General features: G+C 39.3%; 1 protein-coding gene across 3 annotated transcripts in view; it reads right to left on the bottom strand.

The window, feature by feature from the left end:
- The window catches only part of fmn1 (formin 1), a 376,573-nt gene that overhangs the window by 15,255 nt on the left and 335,278 nt on the right, over positions 1-26,040 (bottom strand). For all 3 annotated transcript variants that reach the window (XM_060828913.1, XM_060828914.1, XM_060828915.1), the window contains one exon: positions 1,093-1,174. In XM_060828913.1, the coding sequence (XP_060684896.1) occupies positions 1,093-1,174 (82 nt within the window). The remainder of the gene's footprint in view (positions 1-1,092; positions 1,175-26,040) is intronic.

Below are 26,040 nucleotides of genomic sequence, written 5' to 3'. Positions count from 1 at the left end.
GATCAGTTCAGGCTTGGAGGGCCGAAGGGCCTGTTCCTGGGCTGTAAATTTTCTTTATTCTTTGTTCTTTAATAAGAGGCTGATCTAGTAGAATTGAGGTGAGGAGGCATTTTTCAGTCAGAAGGTTGTAAATTTTTGGACTTCTCTAACACAGAAGACTGTGGATGTTCCATCACTCACTGAATATATTTAGCTCTGAGACAGACAAAGTTTTGGCTTCTGTGGAAATTCGAGGGTACGTGTTGTAAGTGGGCAGTTGGATGTGAGGCCAATGATCAACCATAATTTTACCGAATGGCGAAACAGGCTTGAATGAGTCCACAGTCTAGCTCTGCTCTGATTTCTTAGATTGTTAGAAACTGTCATCCAGCAATTATTTCAACATTTACCCTGGTAAAACATTTGTATTACTGAAAATATCCATTAGAACTTATTTCCGTTCCAATTTAAAAGCCTCATACTTTTCTGCAGATTTATGCCTTGTTTCCTCCTCTGGAATCCTTCCCTTTGCACCATGGCTCAGTGGTTAGCACCACTGTCTCACACACCAGTGACCTGGGTTCGACTCCACCTTTGGGCAATTGTCTGTGTGGAGTTTGCACATTGTCCCAGTGACTGTATGGGTTTCCTCTGCGAGTTCCAGTTTCCTCCCACAGTCCAAAGTGCAGGTTAGGTAGATTGGCCAGGGTAAAGTGTCCAGAGCAAGTTAGGTGGATTAGCCATGGGAAATGCAGAGTTATAGGGTTAGCCGTGGGAAATGCGGGGTTATAGGGTTAGCCATGGGAAATGCAGGGCTATAAGTTTAGAGTAAAGAGGTCTGTTTGTACTCCTTCCACATTGTCGTGATTCTATGATCTACAAGTCTGAATATCTTTTCCACAGGAAATGCTAAGACTGAATATGTTTTATAATATAAACTCAACTCAATTCTTTGCCATAAATGCTTTGTTTATATAATGTTTACATAAAAATGAGTAGGATAATGTAATTTGTTTTAGATGCATTTAGATTTTAGCAGTGTACTTGAATGCTAAATCAGCATCAAGGAGTTTTAGGGACACTGACATAGATTACCAATAATCATAATCTTACCAGGCTGTTAGGGTTTGTTTTCTTTGTTTCAACTTTCTTTTCTGAAGTTATCTTCTTCACAGACTGCTGAGCCTCCTTCAACCTGAAATAAGGTCAGAAGTTATTGTCTAAGTTTTCATTAGCTATGGTGGAATGATTCAGTCCACTGTTTAAAGTCACATTGCAAATGCAAACACAATGCTTGTGATTGTGATTTTGCTGCAAATAATGAACATTTATCTCCAATGTGAAAGTTTTTTTCAAATGCATTCAGACATGTCACTAAAGGAAACCAGAATTACTTTCAGAATCTCAAACAGCCCTCATACATGATAAAGCTCAACTTTTCATAAGCCATGTTTTTCAACTAAACTTCGGGAAATTTGGAATTAATAAACAAATATCACATTGGAAGAGAAGGTATCTTGATACTTCACCACACGTTGTTTCTTGCATTCTCCTCATTCTCTGACATATTCTAGTGCAGTTTTATCATTTTACAACTGATTCAGAATATGTGGCACCCACGAGGATTAAGGCATTACATGCAGAATAGTTACACTCTTAGGCACAAAGTATATGATAGACTATCTAATCCAGCTGTCTGCAATACTCTTAGTGCAATAATATAATAAAGACCTTTGGAATGTTTCACTACAATTGCTGTGTTCTGTTGAACAGAACCATCTTTGGCAGCCAAGACTCAGCACAATTGCAATGAATTCAAACCTTCACTCATTTGACACTTAAAGGCACTTTGCCTGCAGCAGGATCATATCAGATTGACTAACTGATAACAGATTCAATTTGGCCAAACTTCTTTCTCATGAAATGGGAATGTTGGCTCTACTCACATTCTAGAAGATTAATTACAGATTACCAGGTCCCAGAATAAAAATGATTTTAAATATCAACAATGATTAAGCAGCATTGCAAACTGTAACAGATTCACAAAACTGAGTACACAAATAACAGAATGTATAAATTCCAATGACACAATGTGAGTTGCATGCATGTTAATGACAGAATACATCTTAGTAGCCTCATCACTCATCAATTCACAAATAGTGGAAGATTAAATGAAAAGTCATGACTGACAGTGACGCCGCTTAAAACTTTGAAATGTCTCCAGAAGATGATGTAAGTAATTAAATTAACACAAACAATAACTCCAGTCCTCACTTCCCAATTTGTGAAATGAGTTACAAAGAACTTAGTCAAAGAATTTTGGTTTAGAAAATTTGCAACAAGAACCTTGTCTGAAAAACGAAATGAACAAGCTGTTGATTTTGACTCATATTCATGAAGGAATACCATGCACCCAAAAGATGCTCTTGAGATGAATCATTCTTATGGTTTTATTTGTAAAAAACTTTGAAGAATGTTTATGGACTTCCTGAAGGCTGACAGAGCACAACAGCGGCAGGTTCATCAGTATGACAACACCCAGATTCTGTAACTTATAAGACTAAATCTTTTTATGGTCAAAATAAATTAATCACAAAGTGGTCTAAATTGTGGTAAAGTTCAAAGGAAAAGGCCTGGATTTTCACTCTTGGTTTAGGAGCATAGAATCAGAACATTTTTGCATATGTAACTCAGGAGAAAGCAACCTGGAAGTTGGGGTTTTCATTCCAGTGTAGCAGGTTTCAGCCCTCCTTCATGCAACGCATGCCTCCTCTCATAACCTGTACCAGGCCAACACATCGCTTGTCCATAATCCATGACCCTTACATCGTCCAGGTGAACCTATTCTCCTCTACCCATCCCAAAGAGCCCCTCGTGATCCTCCATAACAATCTGTTTCCCAAACTCATGATCCTTTATACCTCTATGCCAAGTTCTCCCCTTCTCTACCTGTATGGGCCTTTATAACACAACATGCTACTTTGGGCCAACTCATGTCAACCCATTCTCCCCACCCACCACCATTTGGCCTCTACACCTATAATACAAACCATAAAAGATGAAATAAAATGAATTTCCAAATGTTTATTGCAGACTTCACTATATTGAAAAAAATGATCATACTTCTGAATACACCGTTGTATTCCTTCCTTATAACAAACATTTCATTCAAGCATGCAAACTCTGTCAATAACAAATATTTGTTTCATTGTCCCATTTCAACGAGTCTATAACCATTTGTAGCTGTCAATCAAACTGTGACATTGCAGGCATCCTTCTGGGACAATGGAAGAATATGAAATCAGTCATGCAGTACCAGTCTCATAATGGTACTTACATCAACAGACAAAGTGACATAGCAAGGAGTGACTTTTAAAATTAATAACTTGCTTTGAAGAGTTAAAGTGTTGAACATTTAAAAAACGTAACAGCTGTTTGTCAGCTGCTTTTGATGGTTCCGTTTGACACTTTAACTGTTCCTATTGACAATTCCTCTAAACAATTTTGAAAGTTCATCTTGACGGATGCTCTATGACTTTATGACTCCACTTGCCAGGTCCTTTTGACACTTTTGACAATGCCTCATGACAGCTCTGCATGGCACTTCTAATAGTTTGTCATGACAAGTCATTTTGACTGTTGCTTTTGACAGGTCTATAATGCATTTTTACACATATTCAAGGCTACTTCTAAAAATTCCAACTTGTACTTTTCCACCCACTAGGTGTTGCAGGGCCATGTCTAAAGTAGTATCAATGCTTTGCAAATGGGTATCTTAGCTATCCAAATAAATTAAAACTTTATCATGCAGCATCTCTTTGGATTTACAAATTGTAGATGATCTGCACATCTGGCTTTCCTCCCTCACCATAATTTACCAAAACTATCTCCTTGTACCTTTCTTGACCCAGTACTTCAAAGTCCAGATTGTTGAAGCACAAATCTTGGGAAATTTGGGAAGAATTTGGCACAGATAAGGGAGAGATGCTACTCTGATCTTTTGCATGAAGCATTCTGAATAGTGGAGTGAGATCTGACTTAAGCAGCAGTGGCTGATAACTCCTTAATTACCTCCAACATCTCTCTTCTCATGTCACCTTTCCACACATTTGCCTTTCTATCGCTGTCTTAATTTTCTTAAGGAGATACAGATTATTATTCTGTCACTCTCAATGGCATCTTCTCAAGATCTGTTTTGTGCTTATTTACATTAATAATAATGATCTGATTTTGACTTGCAGTACCATCTCTTGTTCATCAATCTCTCCTGCCATCCATAAAGTAACAGACCTTCCTTTTTGTTCTCTTCACTCTTTTTCCTATTTCTACACTTGCTTGAAAGCTGTTACATCTCTAGCTCTGTTCTGACAAAAGTTCAATGGCTTTAAATTTTAACTGCTTCTCTCACCACACCCATTACCTTATGTACTGAGTGCTTCACATCTTTTGCTAGTTCATGTTTCCAGCATCCACTGTGTTTTACTACGTGCAAATGCTTAATGGAATGGGAGACCTGCTAGAAAGCTTGCATGCAAAGTTATGAAGCATGGAGGGGTTCAGCACCGACTTGGCATGGAACAGTGCAAAGAGACTAGAGTTCATTGCTTTTGAGACACAGTCTCAGTTTCCATTACACCACCGAGAACTCAATTTGACTTGCATTGACTTCTGGTATCAAGCTCAGCTTGTTATTTAAGTTCCGACTGCTGCTATCAAACCTGGGAACAGTGATGTTGAAAAGGTGTACAGCAATCTAATAAGCTGCCCTCCAACAGACGACCAGGCCTGTTAGGTCCCCATCCAAGGGTAGTGATGACTCCTCTATGGAACATGAACCTACTGTACACTCTCAGCTGGACAACATTCACCCTCACATTCGTTCCCTCATTGTTGCCTGTCAACTAGCAACCTCAGGCAGGTGCCACCCATGTTGAGATGGCATACTAAGAAATTGGCAGTTCTAGGCCAAGCATTCCTCAAGGTTGTCCTCCAAAACCATTTGCAGATCAAGAGACAATTTCAGCTGGTGCATGAAATGCTGGTACCAAACATACTGACAGATGGCATGATCTGTCGATTGTGCATGTACTATCACAATTATTAATATGGCATCTGAAGTAGCTTCCTCCAGAAGAGTGCATGGGCACTGTGGACACCTATTCAGTACACCTAGAATACGAAAGCACCACCCTCAAGAAGTGGATCAAGGGAATATTTAAACATTCATATCGCAAGTTTCAGCAATTTTATTAAGTAGGTCAGCAAATCCCACCTTCTTCCAATGCATACATTGGAATGATTTTGCCATTACTGGTTCCAATATCACTTGAATGCATTTGTTCTCCAGTTTAACTTTCCAAAGTTGATTCAAAAGTGAAAACAGATGTAAATGTCCAGATTAAAACTGACTAGGTTTGACAGGTGGAAGTATATTTTTTATCAGTCAGGGGCACGAAATTTAGCATCCAGCTTGGAAATGCAATGTTCACCTTGTGTTCAGCCCCCATTTTGGATTTCTCAATGGAGTTACCAGTAACTGGGTTCTCCATACAGTCTGGCACCCTCTGCAGAGGTGGCATGTCATGAGCAAACAGAGTAAGCAGAGGGACATTTTTCAACAAAGCAGGCTGAAGAATCCTCAACAGACTAGGCAGATGGAAAAGCAGCAAGTAAAATAAGCTGAAGTACAAATTGCCATTACATTATTGCACACAGAGCAAATATGTTTGGGGGAAGGTCATTGACCTGAACAATTATTTCCAATTCTCACGGGTGTTGCCTGAGCTGCATACAACTTCCAATTTCTTTTGCTTTTATTTCAGATTTCCAGCATCTACAATATTTTGCTTTTGTAAATGTAATATATATTGAGAAATATTGATGGGAATGAGGAAGAGGTAAAATAAAATATAAAACAATTTAGTTTATTTTCTTTTAAAGCTGCAACATTAAATGTCTTTTGAAAGGATGGAACTTCACACATGGAAGAATACTTTTTTCAGGTCCAGAAATGTTGCTCATAGTTTTTAAACATGCAAGTGATAACTACTTAAATTACTCAAAGTTGCAGCAGCATAAAAGGTAGGGGGTACTTCACACAATGATACTGATTTCTACAGGGAGACCATTGACAAAGACTGCAGCAGCACAATCTACAGAGGGCATTGTGTATTGACAACGTATATATTTCCACATTTGTGCAGATGTACTCCAGACTGTCACTTCCACTGTGTAGTAACAGAAAATACCAACTACCTCACCACTATTAATAGAGTGAAATCTGGTCCACTATCTTTAAAAACCTCCAAACTGAGTGTATGATAAACCCACATTTATAGAATTCCCATTTGTCTATTACAAATTACTTCATTTCTCCTTGTAAAGAAAGACACCACTTGCTTAATCCAGGGAACATAGTCGGTGGTGTGGACTAAGGTTTGGAAACTCCTAAGTTTGTAAATGGGGTTTTGCAGAAATGCAACTCCCCAAGTCTCCCCCAAATACCATGGCTGAGAGTATTGTTGAGATTCCACGTGATTTTTAGCTAGCACCATGATCCCAAAAGAGTATCAGGTTGCAGTCGAATTGCTATGTGGGAAGACTCCTAAATATCCACAATAGAACTGGAAAGCTATGCTCCATCATTAGGTCATGGTTGCTTGGTTAATCATTGACACCACTCTCAGTACTGTAAAACTATCTTATTCAGAATTCTGAATCACCAAACACACACAAAGCACCACAATGTCACAATGATCTTAAAGGAACCTCAAACAAAATATTAACTAAATTAAATATATTGGGTCAGGTTTTCTGGTGAGTGGTAACCTCACACAGACTTTCACGCTGGCCCTTTTGTTTTAAAAGAAGAGATTCTGAGAGGAGCTTCCACTCAGGGCTCCCACAGAAATACAGAGACATGCTACCATTCTGACAGTTCTTTTGTAGCACAGAGCTGTCAAAGAAAGGCAAACCATGCCCCCCTTTTGCAGCAGTCAGCTGTTGTATTCTGAACTTTAAAGGTCTTGACAGCCACTTTTACAGCTGTTTCCATATATAAGGCTTTTAAAAAAAAATCATTTATAGTTTGTGGGCATCACTGGTTAGTCCAGCATTTATTGTCCATCCCTAATTGCTCAGAGAGGAGTTAAGAGTCAACCACATTGCTGTGGGTCTGAAGTCACATCTAGGCCAGTCCAGGTAAGGACAGCAGTTTTCTCTGTAAAGGACGTTAGTGAACGAGATGGGTTTATCCAACAGTCGACAATGTTACTGTAAGTTAGGATGCCAGGAGTGGAGGGTGCCAGGAGAGTAGATGCTGGTTGGGGACGGTAGTATGTCAAATTGGTATGGTATCAGATTGGTATGGTATCAAATTGGTTGGGTGCCAGTGTAGTAGGGTGCCAATTCCAATCTATGTTGGAAAAATTACTGTCTGGCCAATGGATGATCTGGGCTGACAAGATTATTCTTTTAGGCGAAAGTGAGGACTGCAGGTGCTGGAGATTAGAGTCGAAGACTGTGGTGCTGGAAAAGCACAGCCAGTCAGGCAACATCCGAGGAGCAGGAGAATCAACGTTTTGAGCAAAAGCCCTTCATCAGGAAGGTTATTCTTTTCTGCATTGTTTAGATCTGCTGTTCATAGAAATTGGAGGAAATCAGGCAGGCAATTAATAACTTAATGATATAGCTTATCTAAACTACTCTTCTGTTAATGGTTCCAAAAAGGGCAGGCTCCTTTAGCTGGAACATGAACTCCCTTCCAAATTCTACACTCAATAAACCCAAGCGGAAAAATTGGAAAATCTACCTTCAAATCTGTAATGGATACTGCAACATATTTGAATTACAGTTTTCATGTACTGATTTTTGCTTTATTTAACACAGAAAAAAAATTTCAGGCTAGAACTCAGAAGATATTTAACAGAACTTATTTAATGCAGGTGATTTACTGTTTGTCAATTCATGCTAAATTTAGCAACTTATGAGAAAAATGTCAGACTTCAACAGTGAGCATTTAATATAAAACACAGTGGTTGGAAATGATGAAGATAAATTTCTGCTGTCACTATAACAGCAGTTTAAACCATTAAAGAAATGGAAGGACTAGCTCAAAGTTTATATAAAAGTTTTATAGGTTTTATATAAAACTGCTGTGCTTCTCGCCAACCAATGGAAAAAGATGACTCAGCACCATGCTGATTAGTACAAGAGTCAGAACTATCATCTCAACAATAGAACCTGAGAACAGAGACTACTGACTTGTTTTTTGAGTCTTTCCTCCAAACCTTTCCCATTCATGTACTTATCCAAATGTCTTTTAAATGTTGTAATTGTACCCACATTCACCACTTCCTCAGAAGGTTCATTCCACACACAAACCCTCTGTGTAAAAGATTTGCCTCTCATGTCTCTTTAAAATCTCTCTCCTCTCACCTTAAAAATGTGCCCCCTAGACTTGAAATCCCCCATCCCTTTGTAATCTTAGAAAACCTTCTTCACTATTTACTAAACCACTTACTAACCATGCCTTCTATAGTCTTATCCAAATCGTTTATATAAATGCGAAACAAAAGAGGATCCAGAACCGATCCCTATGGAACACTGCGGTGACAGGCCTCCAGTCCGAGGATCACCATCTCCACCATCATTTTCTCTCTCCTGCCATTAAGCCAATGCTAATATAATATTCAATTAGCAGATGCAATTGCACCTTTTACTTATCTTATTAGCAGAGAAACAAACATATCCAGGCAGACATGGACAATCTTTACTGTAAACATTCAGGCATGAGTAGTATGTCTTTCATAATGTTGTAAAGACTACTAAATAAACCCATAAAGCCATTGGCAAGTTAAAATTGTGGCTTTGCACCTAATTTGAGATATAGAGTACCAAGGGAGAAAGTGAGGACTGCAGATACTGGCGATCAGAGCTGAAAAATGTGTTGCTGGAAAAGCGCAACAGGTCAGGTAGCATCCAAGGAGCAGGAGAATCGATGTTTCAGGCATAAGCCCTTTTCAGGAAGCTGCTGAAGGCATGGTAGTAGAGAGTACCAAGACAAATAGGCCAAATAACCCTAGTTAGCTCCATGGTCCTGTGATACTCCTGTTAAAGAATGGGCTCTTTGCAGTCAAAACTAACTTTAAACCTGAAGTAATTTAATTTGTCGCTCCTGCAACAGCTGTTATTAGCTATTATTTCTAACTGTTAAGTCAGAGACTTTTGATAAATGAACTGGTCACTTTGAGCTTCTCGCCAACCAATGGAAAAAGATGACTCAGCACCATACTGATTAGTACAAGAGTCAGAACTATCATTTCAACAATAGAACCTGAGAACAGAGACTACTGACTTGTTTTTTGAGTCTTTCCCCTCTGTCATGACCTATTTAACCTGGTCTGACTATCTGTGGTGGTCATGTGTCAATGATTAAAGCGTTAAATAGTAGTGTTATATGCTGCTGGTTTATAAGTATTTACCTGTAGCTAAAGTCTACTTTCTTGTAATGCATAGTAATTCTTGTCCAGTGCAGAAACTTGGTGTGTGTGTTTTCTATCAATTTTTGAGTACCTTACTAGCAGAAAAATGCTACTATATTTCAGATTGGTGTTAAAACACACATCATACTTCAGTTTCTTGAAGATCCAAGTTTAACTGTTTATGTTAAATTAACCAATCTAAATTCAAATTGCAGACATTGTGTGATATAGCCTTATATTTAATACTATCGCTGTTGTTTATATTTATGAGACATGTAACTGTGTTTTGCTTTACTCCACGGCTGTTCAGTCTTTGAGCACTGAATGACTTTTAGAATGTGCATGTTAATTCAACTGGTTGGTGCAATCCATCTTTATTGAAGGAAGGTGTGGGGCTCAAACCTGTTGAACAAGCACTATGACCAAGGTACTTAAAAAATATTATATGAAAATGTGCTCTGAATTCAATTTAGGGTGATTAACGATAGTATTCCGGTGCACTTATGAGTAATGGCAAACTAAATACAAGTCCAGGTTTACTAAAATTAACCACTTAATCTTGTTATTTGATCTTACTTGTTAGTCAAGTGTTAAATTGAGCACGCAGTACGTGGAACCGACAGATCAAAAGAATCACGGGGCAGTCAGAAAATAATTAGGGCTATAGAGTAAGGAGTTCCATGTGGCAATATACCTTACTTGTATAATATCTTTTTAACTTACAAATAGAGAACACATCACTGAAAACCAACCTGGATCTACTCAGAAGCGCACTTGTTCCTTATATGCATTTTTACAATCGTCTAATAGAATCAGACCAATGTATTAGAATTCACTTCAAATGCTGACTATTAATGCATATCTTCGATAAGTGCACATTTGCATTTAAATCTGAATATAGTGACATTGAGCTAAATCTTCCCTCTATAAACTGGCTCAAAATGCCATGTAAACACTGTGAATGTGATAAATGCGAGATGTTGCATTTTGGTAAAACGAACAAGGGCAGGACTTATACAATTAGTGGTAGGGTCCTGGGTAGTATTATCAAACAGAGAGACCTAGGGGTTCAGGAATACAGTTCTTTGAAAGTTTCATCACAGGTAGTCAGGGTGGTTAAGAAGGTATTTAGCATGCTTGCCTTTGTTATTCGGAGCATTGAGTATTGGATTGGATGACATATTGAGGTTGTACAGGACGTGGGTGAGGCTACTTTTGAAGTATTATGTGCAGCTCTGGTGTTCCTGTTATAAGAAGAATATTAATAAAATGCAGAGGATTCAGAAAAGATTTACCAGGATGGTGCTGGGAATTGAGGGTTTGAGTTAGAAGGAGAGGCTATATAGGCTGGAACATTTTTCATTGGACTTTAGGAGGTTAAGGGGTGACCTTATAGATGTTTATATAATCATGAGGGGCACAGATGAGGTGAATAACAAAGCTTTTTTTCCCCTAGAGTGGTGAAGTTCAAAACTAGGAGGTATAGTTTTAAGGCGAGAGGAGAAAGGTTTAAAAGGGACCTGAGGGACAGCTTTTTCCACACAGAGTGTGGTTCGCGTATGGAATGAACTGCCAGAGGAAGTGGTAGATACAGGTACAGTTATAACATTTAAAAGACAGATATATGAAAAGAAACATTAAGAGGCATATGGGCCAAATACAGGCTGGTGGAGTTAGTTTGGTATGGGAAACTTGATCGGTACGGACAAAATTGGACTGAAGGATCTATTTCCATGCTGTGTGACTCCATGACTTGTTTATCAGGTATGAGTCAACATCACTGCAGAAATGTAGGGCTTGCCCACTTCAGAAAATGTGTTGCTGGTCAAAGCACAGCAGGCCAGGCAGCATCTCAGGAATAGAGAATTCGACGTTTCGAGCATAAGCTCTTCATCAGGAATGAGAGAGAGTAGCCAAGCAGGCTAAGATAAAAGGTAGGGAGGAGGGACTTGGGGGAGGGGCGATGGAGGTGGGATAGGTGGAAGGAGGTCAAGGTGAGGGTAATAGGCCGGAGTGGGGTGGGGGCGGAGAGGTCAGGAAGAAGATTGCAGGTTAGGAGGGCGGTGCTGAGTTGAGGGAACCGACTGAGACAAGGTGGGGGGAGGGGAAATGAGGAAACTGGAGAAATCTGAATTCATACCTTGTGGTTGGAGGGTTCCCAGGCGGAAGATGAGGCGCTCCTCCACCAGCCGTCGCGTTGTTATGTTCTGCCGGTGGAGGAGTCCAAGGACCTGCATGTCCTCGGTGGAGTGGGAGGGAGAGTTAAAGTGTTGAGCCACGGGGTGGTTGGGTTGGTTGGTCCGGGCGTCCCTGAGGTGTTCTCTGAAGCGTTCCGCAAGTAAGCGGCCTGTCTCACCAATATAGAGGAGGCCACATCGGGTGCAGCGGATGCAATAGATGATGTGTGTGGAGGTACAGGTGAACTTGTGGCTGATATGGAAGGATCCCTTGGGGCCTTGGAGGGAAGTGAGTGTGGAGGTGTGGGCGCAAGTTTTACATTTCCTGCGGTTGCAGGGGAAGGTGCCGGGGGTGGAGGTTGGGTTGGTGGGGGGTGTGGATCTGACGAGGGAGTCACGAAGGGAGTGGTCCTCAGCGTTCCTGACCTCTCCGCCCCCACCCCACTCCGGCCTATCACCCTCACCTTGACCTCCTTCCACCTATCCCACCTCCATCGCCCCTCCCCCAAGTCCCTCCTCCCTACCTTTTATCTTAGCCTGCTTGGCTACTCTCTCTCATTCCTGATGAAGGGCTTATGCTCGAAACGTCGAATTCTCTATTCCAGAGATGCTGCCTGGCCTGCTGTGTTTTGACCAGCAACACATTTTCAGCTGTGATCTCCAGCATCTGCAGACCTCATTTTTTACTTGCCCACTTCAGTCTATATATATCATATTAATAATGTGTGTGCCAACTTTTAATCCTCAGCTTATTACAGGAAGGATGCTCCTTTGGATGGGAGTGGAGTTGGGTGGGGGGGTGTGGTGGATGCTGGAAGCATATAAATCCACTTGCAGAGGGTCACCCAATAAAGCAGCTATCACAGAAAAAGGAAATTTGATATGATATATGGTCAAGCATTCTAGGTGAAGCCTGATGGATGGATCAAAACACCCTGCAGCAAGCCAGGGGTCCAGTGATACCTCATATCATATCTCACTCTGCTCACTGTAATTTCTAGAGGGCTTAGGGCTGCCACTACTAGCCATTCTGTGGAGTGGCTCCCTCTAAAAAACTGACCCAGGGGCTGTGAGCACATTTTGTTTACCAATGAACCTTCTCGAGCTGCCCTCTGACAATGGGACTGTTGATGTCCCAGTGCTGGATGGCGTCTGAATGGAAACCCGTTCACTGACCTCTGGATTATACCCTGGGATCAGTGGTTCCCTGAGCATATTTCACTTTGATGGCAGGACTGGGAGTCGGCAATAAAATTCCTGCCCATCAGACCTTCCATCAGAACTGGGAAATAGTTAGAGATGTAATAGGCTTGAATTAAGTGAAAGGGGGAGGATGGGAAACTCAAGAAAAGGACAGTTTGTGACAGGATGGAAAGCAGGAAAAGTTGATTGGAGCATTGATGGTGCAAGTTCAAAGCGAGTGTAGCAATTTGAGGAGAAAAGCTATGTCTGAAAGAGATGTGAATGTCAAAATCATGAGCAATTTTTATCCAAAAGCAAAAAGTGAATCAAAATGCTATAGCAGGAAAACCACAACCAACAAAGGTGAAGCCATCAAGCCAGGGATAAACCCTAGTTCAATGGAGAGCATTGAAGAGGGCATGCCAGGAGCAGCACCAGGCGTATCTAAAAATGAGGTGTCAACCTGGTGAAGCTACCAAACAGCATCAGCAGCAAATGATAGACAGAACTAAGTGATCCCACAACCAGTGGATCAGATCTAAGCTCTGTCATCCTGCTACATCCAGTTGAGAAAGGTGATGGACAATTAAACAACTCACTCAAGGTGAAGGCTCCACAAATATCCCCATCTTCAATGATGGAACAGCCCAGCACATCAGTGCAAACAATAAGGCTGAAGCACTTGCAGTGAGCTTCAGTCAGACGTGCTAAGTGAATGATCCATCTTGGCCTCCTCCAGGGGTCCCCAACATCTCAGATACTAGTTTTTAGCCAATTTGATTCACTACATGTAATATCAAGAAACAGTTGGAGGCACTGGATACTGCAAAGGCTACGGGCCCTGACAACATTCCAACAATAGTACTGTGCTCCAATATCTTTTGCTCTCCTAGCCAAGCTGTTCGAGTATAGCTACAACATTGGCATATATCTGACTAGGTGGAAAATTGCCCGTATATGTCCTGTGCACAAAATGAGGACAAATCCAACCTTGCCAGTTACAGCTCCATCCGTTTACTCTCAATCATTGGTAAAGGGATGGTATGTGTCAGCTATAGTGCTATCAAGCAGCACCTGCTCAGCAATAATCTGCTCAGTGATGCCCCGTTGGGACTCTGCCAGGGCTATTCAGCTCCTGACCTCATTACTGCCTTGGTTCAAACATGGACAAAAGGGCTGAATTCCAGAGGTGATGTGAGAGTGATATTCCTTGACATCAAGACCATATTCAACCAAATATGGCATCAAAAACCCTAGCAAAACTGGATTCAGTGGGTATCAGGGGACAAACTCTCTGCAGGAGTCATACTTGCCTCACAGAAAGATGGTCGTGGTTGATGGAGGTCAGTCATCTCAGCTTCAGAAGATCCCTGCAGATGTTCCTCAGGGCAGTGTCCTAGGCCCAACCATCTTCAGCCACTTCATCAATGACCATCTCTCCATCACAATGTCAGAAGTGAGAATGTTTGCCGATGATTGCATGATATTCAGCAACATTCATGACTCTTCCAATAGTGAAGCAGTCCATGTTCAAAAGCAACAGGTTCTAGAATATATCGAGGCTTGGGCTGACAGGTGGCAAGTAACATTCGCACCACACAAATGCCAGTCAATGACCATCTCCAGTAGGAGACAACTTAACCATGACCCTTGACATTCAATGGTGTTACCATCATTGACTCATCCATGATCAACATCCTGGGGGTCACCAGTGACCAGGAACTGAACTGGACTTGCCACATAAACACAGCAGATATAAAAGCAGGTTACAGACCAGAATACTGCAGCGAGTAACTCACCTCCTAACTCGCCAAAACTTATCCACAAGGCACAAGTCAGGAGTGTGATGGAATAACCCCCACTTGCTTAGGTAGATTCAGCCCAACAACACTCAAGAAGCTTGATACCATCCAGGATGAAGCAGCCCACTTGATTGAGACCACATGCACAAGCATTCACTCCCTCCACCAACAATGCTCAGTAACAACAATGCAAATTATCTACAAGACGCACTGCAGAAATTCACAAAAGATCCTTCGACAGCACCTTCCAATCACCTGACCACTTCCATCTATAAGGACAAGGGCAGCAGACACATGGGAACACCACCATCTATAAGTTCCCCTTCAAACCATTCACCATCCTAACTTGGAAGTATATCACTGTCCCCTACTGTCACTGGTTCAAAATCCTGGAATTCCCTCCCTTAGGATACAGTGGTTCAACATATAACACATGGACAGCAGCAGTTCAAGGAGGCAGCTCACCACCACCTTCTTAACCAGGGACGGGCAATAAATACTGGCCAGCCAGTGATGCCACATCCCACGAATTAATGAATTAAAAAAGAACAAACTGTTTCAGAAGTTACAATCTAAAATTATTGAACTCATGTTGAGTTTGGAAGGTTGTGATTAGAAAATGAAATGCATCTTGTTTCTTGGTTTTACACTTAGATCTCACTGCAACAGTGAACGCTGAGGACAGAACAATCAGAGAAAGAACAATCTAGAGAATTAAAGTTTCCAGCATCTGCAGTCATTGTTTTTACATAGAGAATTAAAGAGACAAGCAACAGGAAGTTCATGGTCAAATCATGGGGTGGCACGGTGGCACAGTGGTTAGCACTGCTGCCTCACAGCGCCAGAGACCTGGGTTCAACTCCCGACTGTCTGTGTGGAGTTTGCACATTCTCCCCGTGTCTGTGTGGGTTTCCTCCGGGTGCTTCGGTTTCCTCTCACAGTCCAAAAATGTGCAGGTTAGGTGACTTGACCATGCTAAATTGCTCGTAGTGTTAGATGAAGGGGTAAATGTAAGGAAATGGGTCTGGGTGGGTTGCTCTTTGGAAGGTCAGTGTGGCCTTGTTGGGCTGAAGGGCCTGTTTCCACACTAAGTAATCTAATCTAATCTGTGAACCAAATGGAGGTGTTCTGAGGAATGATCAGCTCATGCACAGCATATTCATTGTGAACAGTGAACGTAATGTACTAAACTGAAAGACATACAAGTAAACCATTATTTCAACCTAAAGGAGATGTGTAACTATTTGAAAACAAATCATATCTCACTCAAACATTAACTCTTTCTCTCTCCACAGATGAGTTCAGACCTGCTGGGAGTTTCTCCCAGTATTTTTGTTTTTATTTCAGATTTTCAGTTTCTGCATTCTTTTATTTTTATTGTGTAATTATTTGACTTGTTTTCACATGCATTCCAGGTGCCCTGCGGAAGGTGCCACACAGTTTGGATCTCCGGCTTACAAGAATTTCCAGTGCAATAGGTCATGGCAGTTTAATGAGTGAGAGAAAGTTGAACAAACAGTAAGTGTAGTTTGTTTGCTGGGCATAGTAAATCCTAACCAATTATGTATATAATCAATTCTTTTCAGCTACAGTGCAGTCCACTCACCTGAGCTGCCCTTTTAAATTTTGTACTTTAGTTTGGTACAATTAATGATCCATTAACTAATCATCCATCATACATTACCCATGTAACAAATGTTTCTGAATGTGTTAAAAGCTGAGTCATAAAGGTGAGAATAACCTGATGTGCTACTTTCCTTCAATAGTACACATTGTTCTACCCAGGATTTCCCCAGTGAGTTCCATGCTGGTCACCTGTTATATGCCTGTTTTGTTTGTGAATGAATAGTGAACTGTACAGCATTTTGCAGATTATTCAACATTACAGCAAGTGACTTAAACATTTTTTGTTCCCTGTGTATCAACCTTTATATTGATTTCTAGATGCTGGTGCTGGACTGGGGTGTAAAAAGTTAAAATCACACAACACCAGGTTATAGTCCAACAGGTTTATTTGGAAGCACTAGACACCTGATGAAGGAGCAGTACTCAGAAAGCTAGTGCTTCCAAATAAAACTGTTGGACTATAACCTGGTGTTGTGTGATTTTTAACTTTAAACATTTATATTGGTTAACAACAATCAAGATGTATTTCAGATAAACAACAATTCAAATAAACAATATAGGTTTTGTTGAAAGACAAGTTGCTAAGACAAGTTCATGGCACTTATCCACATTGAGTGCTATGACCTGAAACTAAAAGCAAAAGCAGAAAACCAGTGGATAATTGGAGATCTCCATCACCAGGAAACAACTTCAAACAACCACCAAAGCCACCAGCTGCCAAGAAATAGAATTTCACTTTGTAAATGACTGATATTTCTAATATGCTCCAAGGTTAGTAAGTCAAGTGTGAAGATAGTGGAGCACATTCAATTCAATCAAATGTGTTAAAACTGTCTCCAATAGTAGAGGAGGACCCTAAATGAGGAAGGATGAGCACTGGGGGGTTGTTAATTGTTCAATAAGTTTACTTTTGAATACATTTTGAGACCTTCCAGATACAACTTCTGCTGTTAATCACTTTCAACCCAGGTCCTACACCTGTGATTAACTGGCGTTAGTATCCTTGAGTAAATTTCTGGGCAAGGTCAAGGCAGCCAACCCAAGCCTCCAACAGTGGGGTCAGTGGCTTCCACAGAAGGATCTGGGCAGTATGTCTCTGCACATCAGAGATTTACATTTTGCATGTAAATACCCCATATGTGCTCACTTCAAAAGTATCTCTGGATCCCCACTTGCAATTGTGGCTAACATCTCAAAAGTTTGTTGTTAACACTAGCAGGCGATCCAGCAGTGAGTCCATATGCTTCAGTTACATTATTATGAGGACAGACTTCACATTTATGCATTATTTTCATTTATTTATTAATTCTTAAATTTCTCACAATTCAAAACCACCCATTTTTGCTTGCTTGTTTGAAAATCAGTCACATTTTTATACTTTTAGTCTCTTAACACTATAATGTAGCATTAGACTGTGGTTGAAATCAAAAGCAGGCTAAAACAAAATCTTTATCTAGGTCATCTGACAGTGTACGAGAACAAAATAAAACCTCAAAATAAAACTTTATTCCCTTGTGTCTTTAATTAATAAAGCATCTGTTCTGATATGAATTGCTTCCAGAGAAAATGAAAATGAAAACCAATGAATAATACAAATAAAAGCTTGTTGTAAAAGAAAGTATAATTAAGTCAGTAAGCTTTAACCACAAAATAGAAGCAATGAAAGTTTCAACATCTTTAATAAATTACTCCTTCTGGTATACTCACACTCCACAATGCTGGAAATTCAATGTTGCTTCTCACAACACTAAAATGTGTGTGAAGTCCTAAAATGAACCTGGGATGATGTAAAAGTAAGCTTTCTCATCTCAGAAATCTTGCTCTGTTTTATTCCTCAACAAATCATTCCAATAGGTGCTCTAAATTAGTAAAATTCTAAGCAAACATTGCTTGCACAATTTCTATTATAAGATTTATTACAATTGCTTGAAATTCCTAAGCTCAATATTTTATGTTTTGTATCTGAAAGGGATATATCCCTGTAAGTATCTGAGACTGCAAAAAGAGTTTTGTTATTTTCATACTTCAGTTTTTTTCCAGTGTGAATATTCAACTGATTTTTCAATCTTTATACTATCCTCTTATAATAAGGAAATATATTTCAGTTACCTACTGAAGGAAATACTTAGGCTTATGGTAACATTTTACACTTAAATGAAGAAAATATATTTAGTATTAGTTATTAGAAAATTTGTACTTTACATGGTGAGTGCTTGGATACTAAGTAACAGGCAAACTATGAATCAGACTGACTAGTTTTATATTAGCAGAGCCTCTAAAAGAAAAGTTACATGCATCAGCACACTTAACTACTAACTACTTCCCTCCAGATTGTAACATGTCTGAAGCAATAATCACCTCAATTGGTGTAAAATGGATAGTTTAAGCATTACTAATTGCCAGATTACGGCATTTAGAACACAATTTCTATGTATAAATGTTATTTAAAAGAAGTGTAGGAAAAGGCACTGATAGAGACAATTGAAAATTATTGGAAACCCTTGTTGAGTTGACATAAAAATAGAAGTGTAACTAGATTTCTTGCCTCCAATTTTTTTTTAAACTTACTGATACCAAGCTTTTACACAAAAGATTAAGATTACTAAGCAGGCAACTAAATGCCAATGCCAAGGTCTCAGTTGAGTACCTAGCTTTATACAGTGATAAAACATACTGACATACATCATGCACGTATCAGTGCTATTTATGATTTTGAAATTCAAATGACACATTTACATAGCAAAGTCCATTATGATCTTTTCACATGAGAAGGCAAAAGCAGAAGGGGTAAATGGAACTGTTGTCCAGGATTTCCAAATCAACGCCTTATAAGTTTTTTTGTTGCATTAGGCTCAACAAATGAATCAGTCCTATATTAACAGAAACTTGCAAATTAAATATGTAGTATATTTTTCTGATCTAGTCTAAGGCAATAGTTGCAATTTTAAAAAAACTTAATTTTACCAACAATATAAACCCATGCTTATGAATGAAGTTAGTCTAGTGCAATCTCAGATATGCATTTTGTGCTACAACTAGGAATCTTCCACTTATGAATTATACTAAGCACCATGTGCACTTATTCATTGATGTTGAAAGTACAAAAGAAATTTCCCCCTTTATTCATTATGTTGATTAACCATATATGAAACTTGCATCATGATTAATCAAAATGATGAACTAATAATCTTTTCTACACTTTCACATGAATCAATAATGAATATCCAAAATTTATTATAACTGTTGATAAATAATTCGAAGGAATTTACTACATGAGTTTCATGTGAAGTTGCACCAATCATTTAAGGCATGAGATACGGCTTATATTTCAGAATGACTTCTGTGTAGATCTAACACATCCAGGCATTTAAAAACAGGATGTGATTTATAGATAGGTACCATATGTGCCTTATGTTTACAAGCACAACCAATGACCCATTTCTTGAAGAAGAAACACAATATTATCCCTCATAAAATTCAGTTTTAACTGGATGAGACACTTCTCTCCTGATATGTGTAAATTATAGTTTTATGCAATAAAAATTAAAACTATACTTGCTAATGGTTTACCATGTATAAAAGAATAATTTATTTTATATTGCACATTTGGGTTTACTGCATCGATTTATAGGTCTTTAGTGTCACTGCTGAAGTTACTTCAGAACATTATACACATCCCCTGCTGATGACCATTCTCCCTCTTTTTTCACAACTTACCACATCATGCATTTGATCTACGTGTTAGATAATTGTTGATTGTGTGTTTTTGATATTTCTCCATTTATAAAATGAATTTGGATATGTATGAAAAGAAAACATTTTTGGAATGCAATTAGGCCATCATTTTTGTATTAATGTGGAGCCACCGTGTAGTGGTATCAAACTCAATCTGACTCAACAGCATATTGAAATCATCTGTGTTCACACTTTAAAAGTTCCAGGAGTTTACTGAACTCTTTTATGTTTGCATGTTCTTAATATAGAAGAAAGTAATGTGAACTCTCACATATTAGAAATAAGCTATATGTAAGGCAGAACTCTATGTATCCAAGTATGTATACACATAGCCTGTTTGCATTGTAACCTAGCAGTTCCCAGGTGGCAATAGAGATTGGTTCTATCGACTGCGAAGTGCACTCAATGATTGTTGACTCTAGTAGTCACAAACTTGGTTAAACAACACTATGAGGGATGAGGGATAATTTGAGATGGTGTGGAGGACTGGCCACATTTCAAGAGTGGAAAAGAATGAACAGTTCTGTCACATATGTAGATTAAAGAATGAGAACATTGGTTTGCTTTGGCCTTCGGCACGTTCGTCAAAATTTGGCTGCTTAATATTTAATGCAAGATTTCCTTCATAAGATAGAAGTCAGAAATAGAGTAACAGTGAGACATCTCTTCATCAAACACCCAGAACTAATATCATTTAGATTGTACGCATGCCATCATGTAGGCTTAGCAACACAACCACAGGATAAGTTTATAACATGCACAGGGAAAATGGCAAATTATGAAAATCAAGCCTTATGATGCTGAAGGTATGTTACCTATTCAATCTGCCCGACTTAATAGTTTTCTACAATTTATTGCATCCTGTCCTATTTCCTAAATTATCCCAACAGTGTGTTATCTGATGTTAATGAACAGCAACAACTGCAAGGATGTATGTTAAAAACAGCAGATAACCAAAATAAAAACAGAGGAAAACACACAAGGATAATTTTGTCAGCTTCAGCAATACCCGTTGTTTTATGTTAAAAACCCTGTTAAAAAAAGTGAAGCACTCAACAAAATTTCATAGCAAAGCCTGTTGTTGATTGTTAAGGCCAATTAAGGTGCTTTTAATGGCCTGCCAGTTGTACGTTCTGCTGTTTTCAGCTGGTTGGCATGAATATGATCAGGGCATGCTGAGCTCACCTGCTGAGCCGCAGTTACTTTAATGACAGGCTGCCAAGATGCTCAAGTAGCATCAGCATTGATAATGTGAATGCAGACGGACAAGAGGTGTAGAAATACATAAAAAGGAGGGAACACGATGAGATGATATTGTACAAACAACAGTTGTGCAGATCTGGAATTTATTTAACTTCAGCTAAATTGGTATCCTTTGCTACTGAAAAGGCAAATTTCCTGCAAATAAATATAATTAAATTAATGCCCCGCTCGAATGATTTATTGAAAAGTGATGGGGTTAACGCCAAAAAAATCTTTTAATCACTGGATAAAGAATTTGATTTAACCTATCAGAAAGTGATTTAACATACAGTTGGTGTGTAAGACTCTAGGGACAAAACATACAATTTACTCTCAGTATAAATCTCTTACCATTATGCCCGTGGTCAGCCATACCAAAGGAAACTCAAGAATTCAGTATGAAAACCACAAAACACACTCCATCAATTGTATTTGCCCTCACTATAACAACAGCGTGTGAGATGGGGAATGACAGCCAGGGCAGGGGAACACAATGTGCACACCACAGGCAGAGTAGAAGTGACTGCAAACCATCATGTTAACACATCTCCAGCAAACAATTTATTTTGCATGGGGTCACAAAGCAATGCTGCCTTGCTATTAAGTTAATCAGTGCTTTATACATTGAAAATTGTTGTAATCCCATCTGTATGCTCAGATTTGACATTGAAACACAAGTATGAATGGACTCAGAAGTGACCTTTAGGCACTTATTTGTTGAGAATTAAAGTGTATTTATCATCATTTACATTCCTAAGTAGAATGATTTACCAAAACATTTTCAGTGTAATACATGATTATAGTGAAAAAAGGATTTTGTGGTTGGTAGGTAAGTGTTGTGCATTTATTACACTTACAACAGCCCACAAACTTTCTGCAGGCTTTTAAGTTGTCATCCATGGTTCCTAGCGATCATTAAAAGTGCTGTGCCCTGTGTGAGCAGCACAAGCTACAATGTGGCTCTTTGGATAAACAAAATGAAAAATTCTCACTGAGATCTACCAGACTGGATACCTGGGGTAGATTTGGATCACATGCGTGGGGGGACAGAGTTTTGGAGGAAAATGTAAGAGGTTAGGTTTCCCACATGCAGCATGTGTTTACCTTCTTGATAAGTTCTTCAGTCATGCATCAGCTGGTTGATAGCCTTTGCTTCAAGGTAAGAGGAACTGACTCCTGAATAATCCACAAGTTCAATTTCATACTAAGATTGTAATTCTCAAGGTGCTCTTTGTGTGGGAGCTGAGGAAAAGGTTAATGGGAAGAGTTTCATCAGGTATTACCGAAGCACCGTTGCTCATCTGTGAAACCATTTAACCTCCCTGAAGATGTACTTGCCCTTTTGTATGAAGTCATTCATATTCTTACTGGGGCATTTATTATCTGAAAGATGGTCCATTATCAAGTCCCTGGTTCATAACAAAATGACAGGAAATATAAAAAATACATATCAGCCAAAGCCTTTCATTCCACTTTACATACATCAGGGCAGAGGTTACAGTTCACCAACAACTTCAGTCAATAATTTGTCAGGCCAACTAACCCACACTGAGCATGGTCCCAAACTAACCTAGTCCCATGTGCCAACATTTGGCCCATATCCCTCTAAACCATTGCTATTCATGTACCTGTCCAAATGTCTTTTAAACGTTGTAACTGCGCCTGCATACACCACTTCGTCTGGCAGTTCATTCCACACATGAACCACTGCGTAAAAAGGTTGCTCCTCATTGCCTTTTTGAAACTTTCTCCACTTATTGCAAAAAAAACTCCACCACCCCAAGAAAAAGACCCTTGTTATTTACCATATCTAAGCCCCTCATAACTTCATAAATCTCAATGAGATCATCCCTCAACCTCCCATGCTCGAGTGAAAGAAGTCCCAGCCTATCTAGCCTATTTTGATAACTCAAACTCTCCATTAGTGAGTTTTGAGAAGATTTGTAGCCCAGGTTGAGGTTGGGGATGTAGGTTTGCTCACTGGAAGGTTCGTTTTCATTATCTGCAAATAGTGCGTTTGCTTTCTCAATATAGTATCTATGATTTAAAATGACTGTCAAGTGTCCTTTGTCTGCATGTAGGATAACAATGTTTTTATCTTTTTTTAGTCTTTTAGAGCTTTCCTTTCTTGTGTATTGACTGGGTTTCTTTTCTTTTTCCTACTTAATATCTGGTGCAACTATCTGATGGTTTGCTGGTTTTTTTTCTGTGAGTTGTTTGTTTCATGTTGTTTCTAATGCTGCTAAGAAATCTTTCTTGTCTGCATCCCAGAAATTGGAATTTAATCTTCTTACTAAGACGGATTTTTCAGTGTCTTTTAAAGGCTGGTCAGATAAGGTTTTTTAAATCCACGCTTCTGTGTTGTTATTTTGTGTAAGTTTGCCTGGTTTATTTTCTGTGTTTTTTTTCATTTTCTGTGTTTGTTACTGTCTAATGTCTATGGCTTGTTGTACTGTGCCTGTCCATTCATGGCTGTTGCATTAGAGAGTAAAGTTGTTTGGCATGAAATTTCCCAGCAGTATATACAAAGTCTGTTATGGACATCATTAATCTAAGCATTCAGCAGCCATTTTGCTCTGCTATTCTTTTGGCTAGTGAGGTGTTCAGGGGAGGTTTGTATTTAAGACATTTAGGTAGTACCTGTTTCCTTAGGCATTCCTTAGGAAGTACAGCTGTTAGCGGGTGGCGCTCTGTTGCATGGTTCCCATTTTTGGGCCAGTTTTAGCATATTGCACCCATATATGCTAGCGAGTTTTGAGAAGATTTGTAGCTCAGGTTGAGGTTCTGGACGTAGGTTTGCTCGCTGAGCTGGAAGGTTCATTTTCATTCATTCATTCAGCGAGCAAACCCACATTCATACACTCCAATCCTAGCAACTCCTGGTAATCGTTTCTAAACCCTCTCCACTTTGATAATATCCTTCTAGCAAGGTGGCTAGAACTGTACACAGTCCTCCAGAAGAGGTCTCACCAATATCCTGCACAACCTCAACATGACGTTCCAAGTCTTGTACTCAAATGTCTGAACAATGAAGGCAAGCATTCTAAATACCTTCTTAAACACCGTGTCTACCTGTGATGCAAATTTCAAAGAATTATGCGCTTTAACCTCTTGGTCTCTCCATTCTACAACACTACCCAGGGAAAGAAAGTGAGGACCGCAAATGCTGGAGATCAGAGTCGAGAGTGTGGAGCTGGAAAAGCACAGCAGGTCAGGCAGCATCCGACATTACCTAGTGCCCTATCATTAGTCCTAGCCTTGTTTGTTTTACTGAAATGCAACATCTTGCATTTATCTAAATTAAACTCTATCTGCCATTCCTCAGTTTGTTGACCCAATTTATCAAGATTTTTTTGTAATATTAGACAACCTTTTTCACTGACCACTATACTATCAATTTTGCTTCCTATATTTTCATTCATATTATTTATATAAAAGGGGACGTTGTACTGATTCCTGTTTTGCACCCCTGGTTACAGGCATCTGAAAAACAACCCTTCATCACATCCTCCAGACTCCTACTGCTAAGCCAATTTTGTACTCAATTGGCAAGCTCACCATCAATTCTAGGTGTTCTAACTTCACTTAGTAGTATAACATGTGGAACCTTGTCAAAGGCTTTACTAAAGTCCATACAAACAACATCTACCACTCTTATTGAATTAAACTTCCATTTGAATTTTATCTCTGAATCCTTTCTTTAGTGTCTCTTATTATTTGAAATAAGTTTTTGGATTTCAAATATTATGGGACACTAAAGAAAGGATTCAGAGATAAAATTCAAATGGAAGTTTAATTCAATAAGAGTGGTAGATGTTGTTTGATAAGGCTTTCTTTCTTTGAGGTTAGAAGCTAAAATTTGTTGTTCTTCATTACTCAGACCTCTGACTCTGGAGATTAGACTCATAGCTATATCTTGAACATCCAATGATATGCAAATGTCACCTTATAACTTGCTGAGCAGAACTGGATCAGTACACTTGGTGTGATATAACTTTAGCAGTTTACCCTGTGACCATAGGTTTCTGTGGTTTGTAATTCACTGGTTTGGCTGCAATGCTCACCATAATATTTGTCCTTTTGTTTGCTGTGAAAGAATACTTAGCATCAAGTTTACAAGGACTCCAGAAACTATTTTAACTGAATCCTTTGTTATTTTTAACACCTTTTCTTTCTTGGAATCAACAAGCCCTCCCTTTCTGTAATTGAGGTTCTGGTCAAGAAAATATGCCAGGTGTAGACACTGGGATTGAATGAATCCCTTGAGGAGTTTAAGGGCAGTAGAAGTATATCCAAGAGGGAAATTAAGAGGGCAAAAAGTGGACATGTCATAACTTTGGCAGATAGGCTTAGAGAGAATCCAAAGAGACTCTACAAATACATTAAGGGCAAAACAGTAACTTGGAAGAGAATAAGGCCCATTAAAGAGCAGCAAGGCTATCCATGTGTGGAACCACAGGAACTGGGTGAGATACTAAGTGAGTATTTCACATCAGTATTTTCTGTGGAGAAAGGTATGGAAGCAAGAAAACTTGGATAAATAATAGGTGATATCTTGAAAAGCATCCATATTACAGAGAAGGTGGTGCTGGATGTCTTAAAACACATAAAGGTGGATAAATCCCTGGGACCTGATTGAAGGTATCCTAGAACTTTGTGGGAAGCTAGGGAAGTCATTGCTGGGCCTCTTGTTGAGATATTTGTAAAATCAATACCAGGGGTGAGTTGCCGGAAGACTGGAGAGTGACTCACGTGGTGCCATTATTTAAGAAATGTGGTAAGATAAAGCCAGGGAACTATAGACCAGTTAGCCTG

Source organism: Hemiscyllium ocellatum, chromosome 8 (assembly GCF_020745735.1).
Source record: "Hemiscyllium ocellatum isolate sHemOce1 chromosome 8, sHemOce1.pat.X.cur, whole genome shotgun sequence".
NCBI classification, from domain to species: Eukaryota; Metazoa; Chordata; class Chondrichthyes; order Orectolobiformes; family Hemiscylliidae; genus Hemiscyllium; species Hemiscyllium ocellatum.
This window is presented reverse-complemented; position numbering and strand designations above follow the sequence as displayed.